Below are 27,704 nucleotides of genomic sequence, written 5' to 3'. Positions count from 1 at the left end.
AGTCAAATAATTAAAATAGAAATAAACACAATTACAATAATAAAGCTAAAGGACTCTATAAACCCATAATAGGATATGTATCGTATAAGTAATATTAAAATTGAATAATTAAAGGTAATTTGAATTAAAAATATAATTAAAAAATGCTTTGGATGGGACTAAAATAATTTGAGAATAGTGTCATAAATTGAATTTAAATTTTCCGTGTCCCTTTGCGAATTTATAGAATTCTTTTGCTTTTTAATAAAAATCATTTCGCTTATTTCTCTCTTTTTCAAGTTAGCTTCATTATGTAGGATCGATACATTAGACCAATCGAAATCATGATTAAGCGACGATCTATGTTTACTAATCACCGAATAATTACTTTCATGTTTTTTGATGTTAGAGTTATGTTCTTTTATGCGCGTTTCCAAATGACGTTTGGTCTGCCCAATATAACAGGAAGTGCAATTCTTACAAGAGATCCCATATACGACATTAGTTCTCTTATAGGGATGAAGTTGGTCTTTCCCTTTCTTAATTAATTTGTCTAGTCTGTTAGGAACAGTATATACGACTTCAAGGCCACACTTTCCCAATAATCGCTGTATATCTTCACTTAATCCCTTGACATATGGAAAAATGATTACATTAGATGTGTCAAAAGATTTTTTTCCCCCGGATGGATAATTATCATATGACTTAGATTGTAAAAACTTAAGTCTTCTATTAATGATTGAGTTAATTAAAGTAATTGGATAGCAATTATTGGAAAGAATCCGTTTGACCAACGAAATATTCTGTGAATGAAACTTCCTGTCCGAAAGAATAATAGCCCTATCAGTGAGGCTAAGAATAGTACTGATTTTGTATGAGGATGGTTAGAATAAAAGTTAATATATCTTCCCGAAAATGTAGATTTCCGTTACCAATTAGTTGTTAATTTCTGATTTTGCCTTATAATGGATGTGTCCAGAAAATTAATACAATCATTTGATTCTATCTCGCAAGTAAATTGTAGTCTAGGATGATAGCCATTAAATTGCGATAAAATATTGTCTATCTGATTTCTCGGAACAATAGCGAAGATATCATCAACATATCTGCAATAAACCGACAGTGAAAAAGATAGTGCATTCCGGCAGTATGACTCCAAATCATCCATAACCAGGTCTGATAGAATCGGAGAAAGAGGGGACTCCATAGGCATTCCGAAAATTTGTTCGTAATAACCATTTTCAAAGGAAAAACTCGTGGAGTCAATAACAAATTCCAACGCGTACAAAAATTGATTCAGGTTAATGATCGTATTTTGAGAGATATCTTTCCATCTATCTTTGATTGCCGAAACAACCAAGGATTTAGGAACATTTCTGTATAAAGACTTAACATCCAAGGATATCATGCATTCATTATCTTTAATATTAGCGCTCTTAATGCCTCTTCCAAACGACCAGCTATCCCTTACATGTGAAACAGGCCTCTTAACAGACCGAGATATAATGTCCCTCAAGTATACCGCTAGATTGTACGTAGGACTGCCAATAGAGGATACAATAAGTCGCAATGGAAAGTCTTTTTTATGCACCTTTGGTAGGCCATATATTCTAGGAAGATTCCCATTACTGCAAGCCAAACGCTTGAAGGTCATTTCATCAATTATATCGTTTTGTCGCCATGATCGCATTAAAGAGTTTAAGTTATTAGTCAATTTTTTTAAAGGATCTTTATCAAGCTTCTTATAAGTACTAGTGTCCGCAAGTAAAGATGTCATATTATTTACATAATCAATTCTGTTCAAAACGACCGTGATCTGACCCTTGTCGGCCTTTGTGACAAATAAGTCTTTGTTATTTTTAAGGAATCTATCACATTGTTGGTATTGAAAGCGAATTACGTTATCAATATATTTTGGATGTTTTTTGCTATGCAAAAATTTTTTAATAGAGTTTACAAATCCATTTTTTATAGTTTCCTTAGATTCATCAGATATCTTGTTATTATTCGTTTCAAAATTTTTTATATGTTCTATAGCTACGAAGGCACGATCTTTAGGATTCTGACAATTAAGATTAAGACTAAATTTTTCACCCAAGCACAGTATATTTTGAACAGAATTGGGAAGAGTTTTATCGCTCAGATTTATAAGCCATTTAGATTTGTCAATGTTTTCCAGAAAATTATCCTTAACTATATGTTTGTCTAAAATATTATTGAATTTATCGACAAGTCTGTTTTTCTGAGTATTCATTAGCTGAGATAAACCTTCATAGTTATAAGAGTAAAATTCATCAAGAAAAGAATCAGATAACAAGGATGACAATTCACATTCGATATTATATCGTTTATTTTTTAAAAATCTAATGTTAAGATGTAGATCTTTTATTTCAAAATTTAATAAAGTTTTCTTGTTCTTTTCCATCAGATTATGATTTAATCTAGAGACCCAGTTACTATGAAACGTGAGATTAAACCGTAAATTGCTGATATGCGCCGGAAGAACATCATAACTGCGACATTTTAGTAGGAATTTAAGTTGTTGTTCTGATTCCATGATCTTCCTGTTCGTGTTCATCCAATTTTTTAAACAGATAGTATGTTCCTTTCCATATTTTCTCGAGATTTCATCAAAAAAACTTCTTATTTCAATCAACACCATTATTAGGTCCAGGTGTGTAAATAACAAAATGTAAGATGTGATTGCCAGTCGAATTTTAAAAACAAGGTTAAGAGTATTTTATTGACCAACACTGGCTAAAGCAATAATTCTTTTATTACGACGTTTCGACCCTAAATTGGGTCCTCTTCAGGCTACAAAAATTGATCACAATACAGAGTCGTTAATACATTTAGATAACACTTTTGATTTATAGTAGTAATATTGTAATTAGTAATACCTATTCTTTAATGAGAACATAACTCTAACATCAAAAAACATGAAAGTAATTATTCGGTGATTAGTAAACATAGATCGTCGCTTAATCATGATTTCGATTGGTCTAATGTATCGATCCTACATAATGAAGCTAACTTGAAAAAGAGAGAAATAAGCGAAATGATTTTTATTAAAAAGCAAAAGAATTCTATAAATTCACAAAGGGACACGGAAAATTTAAATTCAATTTATGACACTATTCTCAAATTATTTTAGTCCCATCCAACGCATTTTTTAATTATATTTTTAATTCAAATTACCTTTAATTATTCAATTTTAATATTACTTATACGATACATATCCTATTATGGGTTTATAGAGTCCTTTAGCTTTATTATTGTAATTGTGTTTATTTCTATTTTAATTATTTGACTTTTAATGCTCTCAAAACAATGTCTCTGACTTACTGTTAGTTATACACGTCAAAAATAAACACCATATCTCAGTTTGATACTGACTATGATTCTGTCAATTTTAACTCACATTTTAACATAACATCATGTGCGTATAGGGTTTACCACGTTACATTAAAGAATAGGTATTACTAATTACAATATTACTACTATAAATCAAAAGTGTTATCTAAATGTATTAACGACTCTGTATTGTGATCAATTTTTGTAGCCTGAAGAGGACCCAATTTAGGGTCGAAACGTCGTAATAAAAGAATTATTGCTTTAGCCAGTGTTGGTCAATAAAATACTCTTAACCTTGTTTTTAAAATTCGACTGGCAATCACATCTTACATTTTGTTATTAATATTTGATTTATTATTAATATTTACTTAGTACAGTCAACGTAATAGTTAATATTAATATTAGCAATACTATTTTATATTAATGTTTACAATAATTAGTATTTTATTATTAATATCTTTATAATATTATATATTAATGGTGTTTATTTTTCTTGTAAAATAACGAAAATTTTAATAACGAACTTTAATGTAATTATAATTTCAACATGCCAAAATATATAATTTTACATATATGTTTATTTCGTATTTTCTAAAAAATTTTTCTACAACTCCTTAAATATATCTATGACATTGTGCAATAATATTAACTCCTTTTTCACATTACAATTTTTTAATCATGGAGAAAGATAAATAAAGTAAAATAAGAATGTATAAATGAATAAAATATGTATATGTATATTAATTACCATTAGTGATTTTCTTTTATTTTTTCTAAAGAGGAAGGTAAAATACAAGAAGATAATGAAAAATAAAATTCACACCTTGAATATATTTATAATTAGGTATATTATTTACTATGCGCGTTTTAATAAGATGATTATAGAAAATAGGAAAAAATCAAGATAATATAAAATAAAAAAATAAATCAAATTGTGTGAGTTACTAATTTAACTACAAATTAAATTTCACACATTAAATTTCAAAATTAAAATTGTTTAAGGCTTTAAGAACTAAATGATACTGATTAAATTAAAAAAAAGCTATTATTTTTTTTTAAGAAATTAAATAATTATGTACAAGTGCACAATTTCTAAAAATTCATTGTATAAACATCTCTATTTATGTACATTAATAGAATTGTGAAAAAAATGTTTTATGTTGAAGAAAAAAAAAATCTTTTTTAAAAAAGTATTGTGTTTCAAAATATGAATACGATGTTTAAATAGATGTGTTTTTACTATAAAACTTTTGTACTGCGTAAAAAGGTAATTAAATTGTGTTTCTCATATGAAAGCCACATGGATTTTACTTTACTTGTAAAAAGTTGAATTTTGCATTACTGATTCCGTATCATTAAAACAAAATTTTTAATTCTTCTCACATTACAGTAGAATAAAAATTCAGTAAAAAGATAGAAAAAATGTAAAATAATGTACTTATTTCATACATTATCCAATAAGTTGAAATTCATTGTTAAATATAAATTTTTATTTTTATGTAATTGCTCGTCTACAAAGTTCCAGTTTCCCGAAATAAAATCCTGAATATGCCGCTGCTCCTAAGATAATTTATTTTGATGCAAAACTTCGTATTGCTAAATAATTAATTATAATTTCAGACAAAAATTATCTCACAAAAAAGTCGTTTTTAATTAAGTTGGTAATCATCGATATTTTCTTGTCAATATGAAAACGGATTTTTTAGATACTTAATTATACAAACAAAGATTTAAAAAAATTAGTATTTTAAAAATATGTTTCAATTTTAAAATAGAAATCGTTGAATTTGTAGAAAATCATTCATGCAATATTGCTCGATTGCTATAACTATGAAAGTAACACTAGCTGTTTATTTCGTTTTTTCTATTTGTATTTTGTCTCTATGTGATCTAATTATTAATTTTGTCTTATAAATTCCGTATTGCGACTTGTCTGATTTGAAATTTCTGTGAATTCCAGATTATTTTGACATACGGTATAATACGAGGGTGGTTTGAAAAGTCCGTGCAAAAATGAAAACTACTTAATTTTTCGGGATAAACTTTTTTTATTTTTCAACGTAGTCTCCTTTTAGGCTTATACACTTCGTCCAACGCTGCTCCAGTTTGTTGATCCCTTCCAAATAATAAGATTGGTCCAACTCTGCAAAATAGGCATTCGTTTCCGCAATCACCTCCTCGTTTGAATAAAATCTCTTTCCCCCCAGCCATTTCTTCATATTGGGGAACAAGTAGTAGTCCGAGGGAGCCAAATCTGGAGAATAGGGGGGATGCGGAACGAGTTGGAACCTTAATTCCATCAATTTTGCGGCTACAACTACAGATGAGTGAGCTGGTGCGTTGTCGTGATGGAAAAGGACTTTTTTGTGGGCCAATCGTGGACGTTTTTCTTGCAGCTCGGTTTTCAAACGGTCCAATAACGATGAATAATATGCACCTGTAATAGTTTTGCCCTTTTCCAAATAGTCGATGAGGATTATTCCTTGCGAATCCCAAAAGACAGTCGCCATAACTTTCCCGGCCGAAAGAACGGTCTTCGCCTTCTTTGGTGCAGACTCCCCGCTGGCAACCCATTGTTTGGACTGTTCCTTGGTCTCAGGCGTGTAGTGGTGTATCCATGTTTCGTCCACAGTGACGAAACGACGCTTAAAGTCCTGTGGATTCCGCCGAAACAGCTGCAAACCGTCCTTGGAACACCTCACACGATTTCGTTTTTGGTCAACTGTGAGCAATCGCGGCACCCATCTTGCGGATAGCTTTTTCATGCCCAAATGTTGATGCAAAATATTATGTACCCGTTCACTCGAGATGCCCACAGCACTAGCAATCTCGCGCACCTTCACTCTTCTATCATCCATCATCATATCATGGATTTTATCAATGATTTCTGGAGTAGTGACCTCAATAGGGCGTCCAGAACGTTCAGCGTCATTTGTGCTCATATGGCCACTCCGAAAATTTTGAAACTACTTATAAACTGTTCTAATCGAAGGTGCAGATTCACCATAATGTTTATCAAGCTTCTCCTTAGTCTTCTGAGGCGATTTGCCTTTCATAAAGTAATGTTTTATCAACACACGAAATTCTCTTTCATCCATTTTTTGGAAATCACTCGACTTTCTCGATTCAAACGAACGCCAAACACAGAGAAATAGACCGATCTGGCTGAAACTTGGTGTGTGTTCTTCCAAGAGATGCTACTAACTAAAAATAACCCCGATACGCACCAGTGGTGCCATCTCTCTGACTTTGCACGGACTTTTCAAACCACCCTCGTATACAAATAAGTTGTTAAAAGCGTTCAAATCAGCTGATTAAAGCGTTAATTTGCTAATTAAATTTTAAAATAATAATCTGTTATAAAAACTAAAATAAAAATGTTGTAAATAATATGTTATAATATTTTAAACTCGATTAATATTTCTTTGACAGTTATCAATTAATTTCTGTAAATTATTAATTTCAATTTAATTAGCAAATTAATGCTTGAATCAGCTGATTTCTGTCAAAAGATACACTCGGCCAAAAAAAACGGTACATTTAAAAAGTAGTAAAAAATTGTATTGTGATCTGTTACAAAAGGAAATATTTAAAAATGAAAGATAATAACTTGCAATTCGTAGATTAACTTTAAAGAATTTACCGAATATATATAAAGATTTAATTTTTTGGATATTCAAGTTTTAATTATTGTCGTATTAATTCAGTATACATATTAAAATCACGAGCGCTTTTTAATTATGTAAGGGCTAGTCAATGCTTTATTAGAAAATGATTATGTGTTACCTCAGGAAAGATTCAAATGACTATGAAAAACGATTCCAATTTATCTTATAATGGCATGGCATGCACGTATAATATATAACTAAAAGTATTAATATTAATGGACTGTCACGTACTTCTCTGAAAGAATCCAAAATATATTGCAGTTCCGGTCAGCTTCCAGAAAGCCATTTCACTGTGTTCGGATCTAAACTTTATATTTAAGTAGAAGATTTCTTTATTAAAAAAATTAAATTGCGTAAATCAGTTGACGTTTATTTATCACAATAAAAAATAACAATATTTATTACAATAAAATATAAAATATGTTTGATTAATTTTACTAAAAGTATAGTAAAATTAATCAAACATATTTTTAAAATTTTTTTATACCATATTGTCTCACGATTACTAAATGTGTTTCTGGCGTAAATTCTAAAGTAAATAAATTCTAAAAGAAAATTCTCTCTGTGTTAGAAAAAGTAACTGTTGGAAATAACATTGATTGTGAGTATCATCGATCAGGCAGAGCGAAATGAATCATACAGAGCGCAGCAAATAAAGCACGATCAGTCTAATCTGCGAAGTCAGTTACGATTGTGATTGCCACGAAAAAAGACAACGTTCCGCATCATTTGATTCAAATACTGTCATATAAACGTCACACAACAATATGCACATATAGTGGATCCTAATAACATGCGTAGTATACAATATGCATAAAAGAAGTAATCATAATTTTTTATATTTTAGTGAAACAAAAAATATAGCAAATATCAACGTGGATAATATTTTATGCTTGAATAGCGGTGAAAGTGACAGAAAATTTATAATTCTATAATTTTCGGATTGCTTATATAAATTGTGTGATTATATTTTTATTGATTATCTATTCACGAAATATTAAAAGAAATTACAACAAAGATAAATTATTATCTTGGATACAATCAAGTGAATACGTGTCGCTTCGTATTTATTTTTGTTATTGGTTCCCATCGAATAATTATAAAAGTTACTATTTACCAGAATATTGTGATTAATCATAAAAAGATATATTAAAATGTATTGGAAGATAATAACGCTATTCGCAAACTAGATTTTAAAAAATTCATCGAGCACATAATAAAGTATCGAATCGATTAGATCAAATCTGAATTATCCATAGAATAAGAAATAATCAATACTGGTGATTAAAAATTGAACGCCAACATTCACCGAAATTATTATGTTTAAGTTGAGATTATACGTTTTATTGAACAGTTTAATGCTGGTGAAAGCAGCTATCTCGATTTTGACAAAGAAACATACCGTTCCAGACAACCTTTTCACGCAGGTAAGAGATTTTTTTCGCTTCATTAAAAAACAATTAAATGTTATTACAAGTAATAGTGCAGTTTATTTGAATAACTAAAACGTGTAATATAATAATATTTCATACTGTATAATAAAATAAAACTATACAAAAAACTATAAAGTATGATGCAATGAGAAAGGATGTATAAAGCTTGAAAATTTTTTTTGTTTATAAATAGATGTATAATATAGTCAAAAATTAAACTAAATTAAGACAAAATATTAAAATTTGACTGTATTATGTTTGTGTTTCTATTGCTATTTTTAAGATTAATAATTATTAATATTAATAAGATTTTCTGTTAATTTTTAACTATTTTGATACATACTTACATACATACATATATTTTTAACACTTGAATTGAATTTTATGTGATCAATTTCATCAATTTGCAAAAAGATCTTATTTATTTTATTAAATATTTATAATTATTTAATAATATAAGACTTTTGTAAATTAATTTTTATTTAATTAAATTAATTCAAAGAGTTCGCGTCATTTTGATGTGTCAAGGATGGTTGCATTTGTGTCATATACATATAAAGTAATGTCGACTATATTGGTATAATAAAATTCAAATTGTATCAGTTAACTTTATACGGCCAATAGTTAAATGAACAACATACGTAACAGCAATCTATTCCAATCTAACTAATAAAAATTTATAAATGTATATATATAATATTCATAGTATATCCATTTATATAGCCATATGAATATAGATATCCATTTGAACAGTTATATGTAGAATATGCACATATTCTTATATATCGTGGTAATGTCAATCGAAGTTTATGGTATTTTGTTTTCCAGAATTCTTTTGCGTTAAAAGATATAACCATAATCAAAAAAAATTTCGACAAGATTTTAAGTACAAAAATTTATATAATTTCTATAATCACACACAAACACCTATAAAAGAGAATATTTTAAACATTTTGATTCTTGAAATACAAACATTATTATTAAAATTTTAATAATAACGGACGGATTATTAAAAAGTAAACACGCTTATTTAAAAAAGTTAACTAACAATCGCAAAAAAACTAAATCATTAGCTATAATTATCAGCAAAATCGCTTCAGGAATCGAAGCGAGTAACATTTTCATATATTATTTATTAAAAAAGAAACAATTATGAATTCTTATTAAATAATTCTTATTCTGCCTATTCTGCGTGAGTTTTTTTTTTAATATAAGAATCATGTTTGATATTTCGCAAGAAAATATGTTGAATAATAAGAATAAATATTTTAGAAATGAAATTACATAATATTTAATACATTATAAATGAGGAATGGAATTATAAATAAAAATATCTAGCTAATATTATTACAAAACAAAAAATTTTATGCTCCTTTTAGTTATTTCGACATATATGTTATTATTTATGGTAATCTTGTTCATATATATCTCTATATATACTATTTTATTTATCATTAAAAATACCGTGGAATTACTGACTTAGCTGCATTACTAATTTTTGTTATATGTTATATTTTATTAAGGATATTTCAGAGACCGAAAACAACAATCGTCTCATTTTACAAAATCTCCAGCCGGATCAGAATTTTTCTGATAGCGTAACTATAAAAAATAAAATCAAACAATCAATAATAGGCCAACTTGCGAGCCGAATAATCAAGATGTTAAACAGATTCTTTATTAAGGAATAAATTAAGTTATTAAAAAAATATGTAAACGTTTCGACAGTACAACTCTTTTTCAATACAAAAACTTAAGACATATTATTACCTTGAAAATGACAAATTAAAATTTGTTTATAAAGAGACTATATCTAACTGCTAGATTAATTAACAAATTACTATAAATGTTGAATATATCGCAATGTGACACATACATGGTTATATTAGGTAACAAATATTCAACTGAAACCGGACGCTGATAGATCTAATTTTATCGCTGGTAAACGCATAAAACCGACAATCAGGTTTTTCTCGATGTCACATTTTGAACAACGTCTAATTTTATGATCCGATATTCGTCAGTGTGTTAAACATGTGAAGAGTGTCAAGTCAAGAGAAACTCGCGATTATTATCCTCATTATAATTGTTCTTGTGTAACGTAACTGTTATAGAGCATGATGATAAGTCTAAGGGACAACGCCAACTAATATTTATTTAGTTATTACAAGATTATTATACATATTTCTATGTTATGAAGACTCAGACAATTTAGATAAAACATCAAAATAAGAACTGTCAAGAAGTTCGGTGTCTTTTTTTAAATTAATACTGTTCTTTTGCTCTTTAATGTATAACATTTCTGAAATTAATCTTTTATGATAATTTCTTTCATGGTCTAGAATTTTGGTATTGCCCCAATCGAATGTATGTGTTAAATTTATAATGTGTTCCGAGACAACCGAATGTCTCGCAGAATCCAATTTTATGTTATTCTTATGTTCATTTAATCTTGTGTGTAATTGTCGTTTTGTCTGTCCTATGTAAGTTGCATCACAATTATTGCAACTTATTTTGTAAATAACGCCAGCATTATTCTGAATTTCATCCTTGTCTTTCTGCGTCTTAATGATTCCGTCCAATTTTTTTAAAATTCTGTATCCCACTTTTACATTGGATTTTTTAAGTTCGGAGGCTATTAGATCAGAAATTCTTTCCACGTACGGAATAGCAATAAATTTTTGGTCTCTATCATTACAGACGTTGTCACCCCTCGCTGTGTTGTTTTTTGCTATTGTATTAGATTCATTAGCAATGATATATTTAATTCTACGGTTGATTTCTGAGAATGTTAGATCGAGAGGATAGCCGTTGTTTATTAAAATATTTATGACTAATTCTAAATTCTTTTTGTGAAACATCGGATGAGATAATAACAGAGCTCGGTCTACTAAGTTATAAATAATGCCTGTCTTATGACATCTAGGATGGTTAGAATGAAACGAGAGAAGTCTCCCCGAAAACGTCTTTTTTTGAAACCAATCAATATGTATCACGTTATTAATTATTTTGATTGATAAATCTAAGAAACTTATGCATCGGTTATCCTCTCGCTCCAGCGTAAATTTTAATCTATTGTGATAACAATTGAATCTATCTAAAATGAGTGAGACATAATCTTCCGGAATACACAACAGAATATCATCAACGTAACGGTAATAAAACGGAACCCCGACATTCAGTGTGTTAAGTATTGATGTCTCCAAATCCTGCATGACGATATCAGCCAAGATGGGAGATAACAGAGATCCCATAGGCATACCATGGATTTGCTTATAAACTGTGTTATTAAATGTAAAAAACGTTGAGGATAAAATGAATTTGATAGTCAAGATAAACTCATTTTTGTTAATGTGTTTTTCTATGTGTTCCCATCTTCTGCTGATACCCTCAATTACAAGATCCATAGGTACATTTGTGAACAGCGACATTACATCTAAAGATATTATAGTCTCAGAATCATTTAAACAAAAATCTGACAATGCGTTGCACAATTCAAAACTATTATTTATATAACTCATAGCCTTGGGTAAACTGCCTATTAAAATATTATGCAAATGAGATGCCAAACGATAGAGTGCTGTATTAACAGAAGATACTATTAATCTGAAAGGAACGTTGTCTTTATGTATTTTTGGCAAACCGTATGCTTTAGGAAGGTGAGAGTCGCTCGAGTGCAAAAAATAATATTCTTGCTTCGTGATAATGTCGTTTTTCAACCATTTTTTACAAATATTGTTGAGTTCTCTCTCTAACCTCTTTGAAGGATTATTGCTGACCTTTGTATAATTATCTCTATCATTTAATAATTCTTCGACTTTTTTAATATACATGTCCCTGCTCATAGCTACTGTAGCATTCCCCTTATCAGCATTTGTAAACATAATGTTTGGATTTTGACAGAATCTTTTAGTTTTTTTATACATACCCAGCAATTTATCATGTAACGTGTTCTTCTTATTGTTGTTATTTAGAAAAACAGAGAACTGAGGAATAGCGATGTTGCGTATTCTGGTAAGATTGATAATGCTGTTGGAATTACTTTCTATATCTTTAATGAATTCATGGACTGCTATTTTTTTGTCCAAATTAATAGGTAGACTGAAATTACTGCCTAATTGTAATAAGTTCCTCACCTCGATTGGAATGTCTATGTCTGATAAATTGATGAACCATTTTTTGTTGGTTTGTTCTAGTGGGTTAAAATTTCTATTTCTGAAATTATTGGCACTTATGTGATTGTTAAAGTGTGTATAGCTATTATTTCGTGAGCCATCTCCATTATTAAGAGAACAGAAAAATTCAATAGGTTTAATGTTGTTAAAATATTCTTTTTCTTTTAATTGTACTAACCAATAAAACTTTTTTTTGTGAATATCATGTGACCTGAGGACATATTTATTGAAAAGTGTATTGTGATGTTTGGAAATCTCATGCCAAATTTTAACCGGAATGTTCTGTTTAAGTATCAGTGAATATTTTGTTATGTTCTTGTTAAATGTTTCTATGGATCTGTATAGATCAAATATCTCTATGTTTAGGATATCTAGTCTGAACTTGTGCATCACATTGCTTAATTTTTTCACCGATCTATGATGATAAACGCTGAACATATTATTACAACAATTTGCTAAATGTTTGGGTGTAATATACAAACTCCTGCATTGTTTTAAGAAAATTAATTTAGATATAGCTCTTATCTTACCATAGTTCGCATCTAACCAGAATTTTAAATCTTGGAACGTTTGTTGTCCGTAATTAAGATGTACGAAATTAAAATTAAAACGATGATATTTGTAATGTAGATGATAGCGACGCATTATAAGGCCAGCGTGAAATAAAATTAATAATATCAAAATTAAGATAAGGCTCGTGTATAATTAAAATCAAACAATCAATAATAGGCCAACTTGCGAGCCGAATAATCAAGATGTTAAACAGATTCTTTATTAAGGAATAAATTAAGTTATTAAAAAAACATGTAAACGTTTCGACAGTACAACTGTCTTTTTCAATAAACAAAAACTTAAGACATATTATTACCTTGAAAATGACAAATTAAAATTTGTTTATAAAGAGACTATATCTAACTGCTAGATTAATTAACAAATTATTATAAATGTTGAATATATCGCAACGTGACATGTACATGGTTATATTAGGTAACAAATATTCAACTGAAACCGGACGCTGATAGATCTAATTTTATCGCTGGTAAACGCATAAAACCGACAATCAGGTTTTTCTCGATGTCACATTTTGAACAACGTCTAATTTTAAAATCGTTAAAAGATTAAAAATTTTGTCTTATCGTTTATAAGATATGGTTTATAAAACGTTTGAAATTAATTAGGTATTAATATCGTTGCTTATAATAATCTTATTTAAAAAGTGTTAAAGCATTAATAATTTTTTAGTCAGCATAAATTTATTTGGATTATATTGCAACGCAGGACTGTATAGCGCATTATGCTGAAAGTTTCCGATAAGTACCTCATGTAGAATCCTAGTCAAAACTTGCTCGTTATCTTCTTTGCGTTGTCGGTATACTGTTATAAAGTTATAATATATTTAAATAATATTATGCAGTGCAAATTTTCAATTTTGCTCTTATAACAAATAAGTTAATGTTTTTTTGAAAAATCTCTCCACTTATTACACCTCAAAATCTCTAGGAATAATTCCTAGCGAACCAAGAGCATTCGTAGAGTTCAATGGATTTCTCAACGAAAAAATCAACATTTCTGTGACATTCAGGTGATGAATCAAAGTTTTCAGTCTATATCCTTTTTTTCTCTAAAATTTAACATAGACATATACAATGAAAATATTAAAACTTTTAAAAAATTATTGAATATGAAAAGGCTAAAATTTGTCTTACAGATGGAACCAACCTGAATTTGCAAACAAAGCGATACAAGGATATACAGTGCAATGTTGGTTCATGGAGAACCTAAAAAAGATTCAAATCTTTGACGACAAAACTATTTTAACTACAATGGAATGCACAGAACATAATCTAAAACCTAATACAACGTACTATTATCGAGTACGAGCGCATACTAAAGCTGGTGCTGGTCCTTATACAGATTTAATGAACGTATCAACGACGCACGAAAATCCGATACCTCAATTATTGATTGCAGTGAATAATACTATTGCAATATGGGATCTGGATTCAAGAACCTACGTCAATCTCTTTACCCTTAATAGCTATGTTAATGTAATAGAAGTGGTTTATTCTGTAGCAGAACATAAAATTTATTGGATCCAGGAGACTAATAATGACCATGAGTATATACGAGATTTAATGATAGGGGATATGAATACAAATAATATTACAAAAATTACTAGTTTAAAAGAAAATTCCCACAATCTCTGCATCGATTGGAAAGGAAGAAATCTATATTGGATGGGAGATCGGGAGTCAATTTTAAAGCTGGACTTAACAATGTGGCAAAATGGCATAATCAAATATGATAAAATTTTGAGCAGAGAAAATTATTTTTATTTTACTGTACAACCGTCTATGGGGTACGTTAACTTTTATTCACTTGAAAAAATAAACACTTTTGTGTCTTTCACTTAAGAATTTATATTATTTTCTAATTTTGCAATAATATACTATGATTTTGTAATGAAGATATAAAGAATCATAAAATCAATAATTATCATAAAATTGTAAGAACTTAAGCTTATTATTTTTTTAACTTCACGTTTAAAATTATGTTTTATAATACACATTTAGAATAATATATATATTTTCCAGATTTTTCTATTGGATAGAAGTGTTATCAGATATGCAGTTTGTAATAATGAAATCGGATCTTGACGGAAGAAATGTGCAATCTTTTTTAAGAACCGATATGACCTGTAGTCCATACAAAACACCATTTTTTAAAACTTTTTATCAAATTAAGCTTGACATCACAAATACAGAGGAGCCGCTAATATTCTGGAGAAAAAACCTTGAATTAATTGTGGAGAACATTAAAACAAATAAATGCAATTCGATTTCAACTGCTGAAATGGGCGCAAACTTTGTGTCACATTTTATTAATGATAAAACAAACATTTATTTAAGTGGACCTTATGCAAATACATCAGATTTTTATCTTTATATTTTAAAAAAGAAGTATGCACTTGTCGACAGTGAAAAAAACGCATCTAAACACGTGCAAATAATAAACAGCACGGATTACTTTAATCCTCTAATATCGTTTGGTAAATCATCCTCCTTACAACCATATCCTCGGACGGAATGCCTTACGCCTGATGAAAAGAATTATAATATTACAATAGTAAAAATAACAGCGCACAGTATTGTTTTGAACTTTACAAAACCAAATCGCAAGCACAAATGCAAAAACAACATACCTACTATTAAATATATCATCTACGTAAGCTGTTTGTATAATAACCTTAATAACAAGTTCGATGAATTCTATATGCAGACATACGAGCGGCATTATGAAATTCAGAATTTAACACCGTTTACAAAATACAAGCTGAAGCTAGCTGTGAGCAATTTTTACTCTGATCAATTATCGATGGACCTGCAATTCCGATCGGAAGTCATACTAAGAACTAACGAAAGCAAACTCAATGCACCAGAAAATGTGAACGTTCAGGTTCTGACGCCGACTATAGCGGCAGTTTATTGGATGCTACCCACGAAACTGAATTGTGCGACAGTAACTTATAGAGTATATTGGGAAACAATTAACTCGGTGAACAGCACGCAACCGATAGAAAAGCCATCTATTAATAATAAAGTAGACAACAAATTTTTTACTATAATCCAATCGTTGCTGCCAAAACAGAAATACTTTGTATATGTACGTGTGTATCCAGCCAACTTCACCAATCTCTATAATGACAGTTTGACCAAAACTGTGTACACGTACTCGGAACCGAACAATATAACTTTGAGCGGAGTTAGCATAAACAATATGAATATTTCGTGGATTCCTAGCGTTAATTTGACGGTCCATTACGTACTGGAATACAAAAATGATGTGATGCAAAAGTGGCAAATCGCAGATAATTTTGAGAAGAATAATGATGAGACAGTAATGTATTATATAGAAAACTTGCTACTGGCAACTTTATACAAGTTTCGTTTGATACTGACATATCCTGAGTACGAGAACTTTACATGGCCATCTGATGAAAGATTTATTTTTCAAACACTTGGTAAGCAAATATGATAATATGTAGATAATTTAATATGATCTGTTTACACTGCAAAAAATGGGCGTGTTCGATGTGTGTTCAACGTGTGTAGAAATAAGACATAACACACTTTGCTCACGTGTACTGAACGGCTGCTGTGTTGATACTACACACTTTGAATAGAATATTCGTTTTACAATACACGTAAATGTGTAGTTTTAATATGGTTAGGTGTTATACACACTTCTCGATTACAACTCATTAACAACACGTTAATTCAAACACACTTAAAGCGTGTTGATATAATACAGAAAGTACTATGTTACACATATTGTACGGTACAACACACGTTGATAATAACGCACGAGCGAAACTAACACGGAAAAAAGAAACACATTTATAAGTGTGTAAAAAAAATTAATTGAAAAAAAATACAAAGAACTAAAGAAAATATATAATGACTAACTCTGTAATGGGTGACTAACCATGTAATAAAAATGTATAATATATAAGAACTAATATATAGACCTACCTATATAACATGCTACCTAACTAAAATATATATATGTAAACACAACTCTATACAAATATATGTATAACAAAATATTATAATTTATAAAATCATTAATAATTGATCAGATCAGTATTAAAAGTTTGTATTTTGTGTTTAAATACGTATAAAAGAAATAAAAATTTAATATAAACATATAAATAAATTAATCCTACGGAAAATCCATACGAAAAATGAATCAAAAAAATTAGAAATCCCGCTGTAAAACAATTTTAGGGGTGTTCGACGGCCGTAGAAGTAACGTGCAAAATGTTGTATCATGTACATCGTATACACATAATGCAACGAATACGCGTAAAACGTGTAAAAACAACACGCATAGATGCATACATTCAACACACGTGTGTTCTTATTTTACACACGATGAAACGTGTAAAAAGTGTCTACAGAATAACACGCTTAAAATGTGTAAAAGTAACACACTTGTTTTTGCAGTGTAACACCCCTACAATTTTGGCGGCAATTATCCATCACGAACACGCGTAAAACGTGTAAAAACAACACGCATAGATGCATACATACAACACACGTGTGTTCTTATTTTACACACGATGAAACGTGTAAAAAGTGTCTACAGAATAACACGCTTAAAATGTGTAAAAGTAACACACTTGTTTTTGCAGTGTTGTTATACCAACTATTGCAGCGTTGCTGGTGTGCATCAAATGACAGACCAAACTTTAAATTTTGTCTGAACAATATTATAGCTTTAAGAAGCCACACAGAAGACGCAATATTGAATCCGACGCATCAATGAATATTATATAGCCGGCAATTAATTAATTATTTGTATATGTGTACTTTAAGAAGAAACGATGAGTTTTACATCTATGAGATATTTATAATTATACTGTCTGTATTATACGTTCATTTATATACACATATATATATATATATATATATATATATATATCTGTATGTGAACTGGTCATTGTCATTTCATAATATATTTTTCAAAGATACGTAATAGACTATATATTTATTAGAAGTTCTATAACTGCTCGAATGCAAATGCCTGATCTGTCACAAAGGGAAATCTTAATACGTAAGAGAAAGATATAACTTGCGATTCGTAAATTAGCTTTAAAGAATTTACCGAAAGATAAATAAAATGTATATCATTTTAGAGATTAAAGTTTTATTTATTATCATATTAATTCAATATCATAGCACGAAAATGACAAAGCTTTTTAATTAGGTCAAGTATATGCTTTATTAGAAAGTGGTAGAGAATTCCGTACTCTGTAAATTCGCTAGTTGCATAGATGTTATCTCAGAGAAGAATCAAATGACATCTTGAAAAACGATTCCAACTTATCTCATTATGGCATTGCATGTTTATTTCAAACTTTAAACAAGTAAGACATTTTTTCTCTATTTTTTCTCTAAGTAAGAACTATTTCTCTTAGTAAATAAATCATGGGAGCTTGACTTTCTTCGATTGTTGAAGGAATTTTGTCTCATAATTCAGTTTTTATATTAGTTTTAAATTAATTAATTAATATCATCTGATAAGTAACTCTATCTTAACTTGTCTTTCTTTTGCACGAGTGCGTTTGTTATCACTAAAATTTCAATAATGTTTATATTTTAACATATATATATGATATATATATTTTTATTATCATTTTCTTCATGATCATAAAAATTTTATAAATTCCTGTATTTAAAAACATCTTATTGGGTATTTTTCGCGTATATATTGCGAAAAAAAAAATAGCGCGCGCTTGTGTTGTTCTAGTCCCTTTATAAAAAAAGACATGTTAAGTCGATTCTCGAATGTCTCGAAGTATTGTTGCTTCTTTTCCGCAATGCTGGCTGTCTCAATTCGCGTTGTGCGTTATATTCGTAGCATCGAGATTATCAGCTGATAACTGTCAAAGATATTAACAGAGTTTTAAATACTGTAACATTATTTAAAACATATTTTATTATTATTTTATTTAATTTTATTTTGAACAAACTGTTAAACTATTAATCCTCGCGATGACAACCTTTCGATGCTATGGATATAACGTACAACGCAAATCGAGGCAGTTAATCAACATCGCAAAAAAAGGCAACAATACTTGCGAGAATCGACTTAACATGCCATTTTTAGAACGGGACTAGAACGACACAAGCGCGATTCCTCAATTTTATGTTAAAGAGAATGATACAGAAATCAGCTGATCACTGTCAAAAAATATTAATCGAGTTTAAAGTACTATAACATTATATTTAAAACATACTATTATTTAAATTTTTACAACATAATATTATTTTAAAATTTAATTAGCAAATTAAGTTTCATCAGCTGATGTATGTCAAAAATATTAATAAAGCGTTAATTTGCTAATTAAATTTTAAAATAATAATATGTTAAAAAGATTAAAATAATAATATATTGTAAATAATACGTTATAATACTTTATCTTCGATTAATATTTTTTGACAGAAAACAGCTGATAATTGTCAAAAATATTAAAGTTTAAAGTAGCTGATTTCTATCAAAAAATATAAATAAATCCTTTCGTCAATAAAATCATAATTAATTTCGACGTTGTGATTATCTCGATTATCAATGGATTCTTATAGAAATCCTATTTCTTTGTTCGCACTTTCTGTTTCAGATTTAAATACTGAATTTTTCAAAATATCTGCGCTTCTATTATATTCGCGCGTTTGTACCGCGCGAGACTGACCGCAAGACTCTTAGCAGCGGTATGGTTAAACACAACCCATACATCCGCCACGCTGCGCGTCTCGCGCGAGACTGACGCTGACGATCAGTCTCGCAATAGCAATGTCTCGAGATCGAGAATCAGTCTCGCGCGAGACGCGCAGCGTGACGGACGTATAGCTGCGCTTGGCGATACCGCTGCTCTGAGTTTTGCGGCTTGCGGTCAGTCTTGCGCGAGATATGCAGCGAGATGGATGTGTACAGACGCGCGAATTAAATGGGAGCGCAGATATTTTGATCGAAAGTTTCTTGTAGAAAATTCTATTTTTTTGTTCTCTGTTAATGATTTAAATAATAAATTTGTATGCATTGCATAATTAAGTCACATATTTTTATGCATGTATTGCAATCAATGCTTAAAAAAATATATTAATTAATTATTAAATAATTATGCTGTACAATAAAAATTTAGTATTTATATCATGAACAGATAGTGTTAACAAAGAAATAGAATTTTCTACAAGAATCATTTGATAATCGAGACTAATTACGATTTTATTGACGAAAAGATTTATTAATATTTTTTGATAGAAATAAACTACTTTAAACTTGGTTATTATTTTTGACAGTTATTTGCTGATTTCTGTCAAAAAATATTAATCGAGGATAAAGTATTATCAACATTACTACTTTAATTTTTATAACATTATTACTTTGTAATTTAATTATCTAATTAACGCTTTAGTAATATATTTTGACAGAAATCAGCTGATTAAAGTTAATTTGCTAATTAAATTTTAAAATAATATTATGTTGTAAAAATTTAAATAATAGTATATTTTAAATATAATGTTATAGTACTTTGAACTCGATTAATATTTTTTGACACTTATCAGTTGATTCTGTCAAAAAATTATTATTATTTTAATAATTATTCTTTTTAATATAAAATCGAAGAATGTCGCGCTTGTGTTGTTCTAGTTTATAAAAAATTATATGTATCTATAGTATAATATAATTGAGAATATATGCATTCGCGAGTGTATGTATGCTTGTTTATATATATGTTAATTTTTATTTGCGAGTTCTAAAAATTGTTCGACTTCCTTTGGAAATACGCAGTGCTTTTTAACATTTTTCTAATAACGCAATATATGAATCTGAGCTTAAAAGCTCTCTTTTAAAAAGATCTTCATTACTGTCCCGTTTACTGGATTTCTTCGTGTGATGCTCACGATAATATCTGATATCTTTATTGTAAGCAGCCTCAAGAGCCTCCTTTGAAAGTTGGTCAACGAATAATATATAATAAAAATTTTATTTTAGTCCCTGAACTAAGTTGTCAACATTTTTGCATTTATTGAGCAGTTTATAAAAGTCAATAAAACTATAGTCCATTGCTAAATTGTTAAATATGAATTTTTTTTATGTAATTGCTCGTCTACACCGTTTCAGTTTCCCGAAACAAAATTCAGAATATGCCACTGCTCCTAAGATAATTCCTTGTGATACAAAACTTCGTATTGCAAAATATATGTATAATTTCAGACAAATATTATCTCATAAAAAAGTAGTTTTTAAATCAAGGTGGTAATCATCGATATTTTCTTGTCAATATGAAAACGGATTTTTTAGATACTTAATTATACAAAGATTTAAAAAAATTAGTATTTTAAAAATATAATGTTTCAATTTTAAAATAGAAATCGTCGAATTTGTAGAAAATCATTCATGCAATATTGCTCGATTGCTATCAAACTATGAAAGTAACACTAGCTGTTTATTTTGTTTTTTCTATTTGTATTTTGTCTCTATGTGATCTAATTATTAATTTTGTCTTATAAATTCCGTATTGCGACTTGTCTGATTTGAAATTTCTGTGAATTCCAGATTATTTTGACATACGGTATAATATACAAATAAGTTGTTAAAAGCGTTCAAATCAGCTGATTAAAGCGTTAATTTGCTAATTAAATTTTAAAATAATAATCTGTTATAAAAACTAAAATAAAAATGTTGTAAATAATATGTTATAATATTTTAAATTCGATTAATATTTCTTTGACAGTTATCAATTAATTTCTGTAAATTATTAATTTCAATTTAATTAGCAAATTAATGCTTGAATCAGCTGATTTCTGTCAAAAGATACACTCGGCCAAAAAAAACGGTACATTTAAAAAGTAGTAAAAAATTGTATTGTGATCTGTTACAAAAGGAAATATTTAAAAATGAAAGATAAAAACTTGCAATTCGTAGATTAACTTTAAAGAATTTACCGAATATATATAAAGATTTAATTTTTTGGATATTCAAGTTTTAATTATTGTCGTATTAATTCAGTATACATATTAAAATCACGAGCGCTTTTTAATTATGTAAGGGCTAGTCAATGCTTTATTAGAAAATGATTATGTGTTACCTCAGGAAAGATTCAAATGACTATGAAAAACGATTCCAATTTATCTTATAATGGCATGGCACGTATAATAAAGGTATAACTAAAAGTATTAATATTAATGGATTGTCACGTACTTCTCTGGAAGAATCCAAAATATATTACAGTTCCGGTCAGCTTCCAGAAAGCCATTTCACGGTGTTCGGATCTAAACTTTATTCAAGTAGAAGATTTCTTTATTAAAAAAATTTAATGTTTTTACATATGTTTATTTACATGTATAACTGTAAAACTGTACAAAAAAGACGTTAAAAAATTTTATTTAAATAATTAAAACTGCATAAGCAAAAAACTTGATATAAAAAAGCAGATGTATGTACCTATAAAGTTTATTAATATTACATTTAAAATTGCCACATTTATAAATAGATATTATGTAGTATAAAATTATGCTTTTATAATTATAAATGTAGTCGTATACATATATTAAACGTAAACATAATATATGTTATGAAATTTTTATATTTAAAAATAAGAATTTTTTATATTAACGAGTCCTTACTTCCTAGAAAATTGTTAAAGTAGCATCAATACTTTTAGTAAAACACATAATATTTTTAATGTTCCTGACAACAATTTTCTTCTCTTTTACGCGATTTTTACGAGATTCTCGATTATGAGTAATCAATACTGATCAATGTTCCATGCGATCTTCTCAATGATTCAGATATACTCGAATCGATGTTCCTTCATGTCTCTCGATTACTTCTTTGTAACACGTCAACTTCGTGTGCGTGCGTGAATGTGTATAAATTACGAGTTTTTATATCTGAATATTACTTTGTGAAACTCTATTTCATGATTAATTATAATAATCTTTATGATCGAATTATAAAATAATTGATAAATCAATAATTACTGCATTTTCTTCGATCAAAATGTACGCAGTAAAATGTATGTAGTATATTCAATTGTATTAAAGATTGTTATACACACACAGGCGTAATGAAATTTTTTTCGCAATTTTCAAAATCTACAAGTAGAAAAACGATAGAATAAAAAAACAAATAATATATTATTTATAATTATAAATTATAATTATAAAATATTAAATTATAATTATAAAGTATTATAATTATAATTATAAAATATTAAATTATAATTATATAGTATTATAATAAACTTGCTTTCTTGAAGCGTAAAAATTCCTAAATTTATTTTGGATAATATAGATATTATTTTTATGCTTTCAATGTATAGTAAACTTACTTCTTATTAGCATATATTTGCATAAATTAATTTATCTTGCAATCCTATTTAGAGAATGAAGCTACTATAGATCGACGTGAATAGAATACCTACAAGCAAACTCAACTTGCCAATTATTTATTGCATTAATTATATTTCGGGACAATATTTGTCCGCATCTTTTAATTTAAACATTTGACCATTAACCCAGCGAGAAATGATTGGTTGAATCGATGTCAATTGCACGATCGATTCAATCACGATTTCTCTGGAAAGAGCATTTTATTATCATTTGCATGTATCAAAAAATCACTTAATGAATTACTGTTTCATTTAAAGAAAGGTCTATGATATGTGTAAGGCTGTATATAATTTTAAATACACCTTATGCACTTCTTTCACTTTTTTCACGAAGATTGTAAATATATATATTTGTTTTATTTTAAATATAAGGCAGTGCAATTGACAAATTAAAACTCTCTGTGAACAGTTTCCACGAATAATTATATTCTATATATATATAGTTTCATGGAAACTGTTCACAGAGAGAAATTTTTTCTTAGAATTTACTCTGAAAATCATGATAATCGTGAGACCATATGGTTTGAAAATAATTTTATGAAAATTTCTTTGATTAATATTTATCACAATAAAAAATAATAATATCCATTAAAATAAAATATAAAATATGTTTGATTAATTTTACTAAGAGGATAGTAAAATTAATCAAGCATATTTAAAAAATTTTTTCATACTATATTGTCTCACGATTACCATGATCTTCTGGGGTAAAATCTAAAGAAGGTAAATTCTAAAAGAAAAATATATCTGTGTTAGAAAAAGTAATTGTTGGAAATAACATTGATTGTGAGTATCATCGATCATGCAGAGCGTAATGAATCATACAGAGCGCAGCAAATAAAGCACGTTCAAGTTCTCGGACCGACTTCTAGCATCATCAGATTAAAGTTTTATTTATTATCATATTAATTCAGTATCATAGCACGAAAATGACAAACGCTTTTTAATTAGGCCAAGTCAATGCTTTATTAGAAAGTGGTAGAGAATTCCGTACTCCGTAAAACCGCTAGTTGCATAGATGCTATCTAAGAGAAGAATCAAATGACTTCTTGAAAAACGATTCCAACTTATCTCATTATGGCATTGCATGTTTATTTAAAACTTTAAACAGGTAAGACATTTCTTTCTCTATTTTTTCTTTAAGTAAGAACTATTTTTCTTAGTAAATAAATCATGAGAGCTTGACTTTCTTCGATTGTTGAAGGAATTTTGTCTCATAATTCAGATTTTATATTAGTTTCAAATTAATTAATTAATTTCTTCTGATAAGTAACTCTATCTTAACTTGACTTTCTTTTTCACGAGTGCGTTTGTTATCACTAAAATTTCAATAATGTTTATATTTTAATATATATATATGGTATATATGTATATATTTTTATTATCATTTTCTTCATGATCATAAAAATTTTATAAATTCCTGTATTTAAAAACATCTTATATAATATTTCTTAATGCAAACGAATTTTCTGGAGAGCACAATGCTATAAACTTTTGATTTATGTCTGATAAAAATCTGTACATACATATATAACACACACACACATATATATATATATATATATATATATATATATATATATACATTTTTGCTATATGTGAGAATTTATATACACTATTTATCACTTAATATATATATATATATATATATATATATATATATATATATATATATATTAAGTGATAAATAGTGTATATAAATTCTCACATATAGCAAAAATGACAGCTTATTGCGCATATTATTCATAGATTGATTAATTGTCCCCAATTCGAAGTTCAATTGCACCAATCTTTCACTTCGATGTTTAGTAGCTGTTGAGCATGCGAATTTATTTAACTCAAATTTTCTGATTTTCTATATAAATTTCGTTAAATAAAAAATAATTTACCCTGCAAGTTTTAAATAAAAATTAGTAAATTTAAACATATCTAGAGAAATAAAAATGTTTTAGAAATTACAAACAATTTATGTAAATGTGTCACAAACTTATTAAGTAACAAGAAAGATGAAATCAACGAAATCATTAATTTTTTTAATTCTTTCTTTTAAATCTAACAATTATATTATAATAATACATATTGTTTAAAAATTTTAATATATTGTCTGAATTAAATTAAATTTTAAGTTTTAATTTGATTACATAACATTGATTTTTGAATGTGTGACGTAAAATTAATAAACTTTATATACATTTTTTTTTAAATTAAAACTCTTTAGTTTTACGTATTATACAGTTTCAATTACACAAATAGTGTATTATCTGCAATATGTAACATTCAATTTTCTTCATGAAAAAAATCTTTTATTTGTGTAAAGTATATAAATTAGAGTATACGAGAATACTTTTCTTCGTAACTTCTTGGACCGAAGCTTCAAAGATCCTCCAGAATCCCTAGATTTCCTGATGAAAACGTTATGGTCATTCTCGTTAGCATTAACAGTTTTAGTAAAACACATAATGTTTGTAACGTTTCTAACATAACAATTTTCTCTTCTTGTAGATATTTTTATACTCGATCGGCTTTCATACGATTCTCGACTATGACCAATGTTCCATGTAATCTTCACAATGATTTAAATATCACTAATCGAATTGATGTTCCTCCATGTATCTCGATAAATTTTGAGTTTTCTCTTACTTAATAAAACTCTTAGTTGATAAAACTATTTCAAGATCGATTATAATGATTTATATAATCAAGCTATAAAACTATATAGTTTATTTTCTTCGATTAAACTCAATGTACAATGTAACGAGTGTAGTATATTCGATTGTATCAAAAACAATAATATAAGCGTAATTAAATTTCGCAATTCTTCAAAATTTTCAAGTAGAAAAGCGATCGAATGAAAAAAAATATATATTATTATTTTACAAAATATTACTATCTTAATATTTTTAATATATTATTATTTCAAAATTAACTAACAAATTACCGCTTTATTAATATTTTTTGACAGAAATCAGCTATTTAAGACGTTTATTTGCTAACTAAATATTTATAATAATATTATATGTTACAGAATTAAAAATATTATATTTAAAATAATATGTTATAATACTTTAAACTCGATTAATATTTTTGACAATTATCAGCTAATTTCTGTGAAAAAAATAATAATCCAGGATAAAATATTATAACATATTATTTACAACATATCACTATTTTAACATATTATTTTACAACTTAATTAGCAAATTAACGCTTAAAATTAACATTTAAAAAAACAGCTATTTGATGCGTTTATTTGCTAATTAAATTTTCATATTAATATATTACATAAGTAAAAGTAATGTTTTAAATAATATGTTACAATATTTTGAACTGGATTGATATTTTTGACAGTTATAAACTGATATTTCTGTAAAAAAAGTATTATTCGCGGATAAGATATTATAGCATATTATTTTACAACATATTACTATCTTAATATTCTTAATATATTATTATTTTAACATTTAATTAACAAACTAACGTTTCATTAATATTTTTTGACAGAAATCAGCTATTTAAGACGTTTATACGGATTTAATGAACATATCAACGACGCACGAAAATCCAATACCTTAATTATTGATTGTATTGCATAAAAGTATTCAAATGGGATCTGCATTTAAGAACCTACGTTAATCTCTTTAATCATTATTTTAATACGATGTTTGAATTCGCTTGTTCGATAGCAGAACACAAAATTTATTGCAATAAAGTAAGCTAGAAATTTTTGATTTTAATGAATTAAATTTATATGTCAAGATCTTTTCTTATTTCAAACCGGATCTTACTTTAAAAATGCGCCTCATATAGGATATACATATATATATAGAATATTATTATTCGTGAAAACTGTTGGAATAAGTAACTGTTGGAAGAAACACTGAGTATCATCGATCAAGCTGAGAGAAATGAATCATAAAGAGAGGGCAGCAAATAAAGCATGATCAGATCGGTCTAGTCTGGGGAGTCAGTTACGATTGCGATTGCCACGAAAAAGGAAAATGTTGCGCGTTATTTGATTCAAATAATATACTGTCATATAAACATCACACATCAATATGCACAAATAGTGGATTCTAAAAACATGCATAGTATACAATATGCATAAAAATAGTAATCATAATTTTTTATATTTTTA

The 27,704-nt window shown here is 27.9% G+C and overlaps 3 protein-coding genes across 4 annotated transcripts in view; 2 read left to right on the top strand and 1 right to left on the bottom strand.

Moving 5' to 3' along the window:
* Positions 1–907: 907 nt before the first annotated feature.
* On the bottom strand, positions 908–2,641 carry LOC145945107 (uncharacterized). Its single transcript, XM_083053937.1, has one exon. It carries the CDS (start codon positions 2,639–2,641, stop codon positions 908–910), a length of 1,734 nt encoding a protein of 577 aa, XP_082910063.1.
* A 4,951-nt stretch (positions 2,642–7,592) lies between these two features.
* The window catches only part of LOC145945106 (proto-oncogene tyrosine-protein kinase ROS-like), a 28,536-nt gene continuing 8,424 nt past the window's right edge, over positions 7,593–27,704 (top strand). Inside the window, exon 1 of the mRNA XM_083053936.1 lies at positions 7,593–8,428. Within this exon, the coding sequence (XP_082910062.1) occupies positions 8,321–8,428 (108 nt within the window). The 5' untranslated portion in view covers positions 7,593–8,320. The remainder of the gene's footprint in view (positions 8,429–27,704) is intronic.
* Positions 14,089–17,658, top strand: LOC145944996 (proto-oncogene tyrosine-protein kinase ROS-like). 2 transcript variants are annotated; one of them, XM_083053750.1, is made up of 4 exons: positions 14,089–14,191; positions 14,318–14,968; positions 15,204–16,630; positions 17,616–17,658. In XM_083053750.1, exons 2-4 carry the CDS (start codon positions 14,379–14,381, stop codon positions 17,618–17,620), a joined length of 2,022 nt encoding a protein of 673 aa, XP_082909876.1. In that variant the 5' UTR covers positions 14,089–14,191; positions 14,318–14,378; the 3' UTR covers positions 17,621–17,658. The 2 variants fall into 2 exon arrangements, with proteins under 2 accessions (XP_082909876.1, XP_082909874.1); XM_083053748.1 differs by lacking the exon at positions 17,616–17,658 and having other exon boundaries at positions 15,204–16,659.

This window comes from Prenolepis imparis, unplaced genomic scaffold (assembly GCF_030444845.1).
Source record: "Prenolepis imparis isolate NDT839.2.m4 unplaced genomic scaffold, iyPreImpa1.0 SCAF_14, whole genome shotgun sequence".
NCBI lineage: Eukaryota > Metazoa > Arthropoda > Insecta > Hymenoptera > Formicidae > Prenolepis > Prenolepis imparis.
This window is presented reverse-complemented; position numbering and strand designations above follow the sequence as displayed.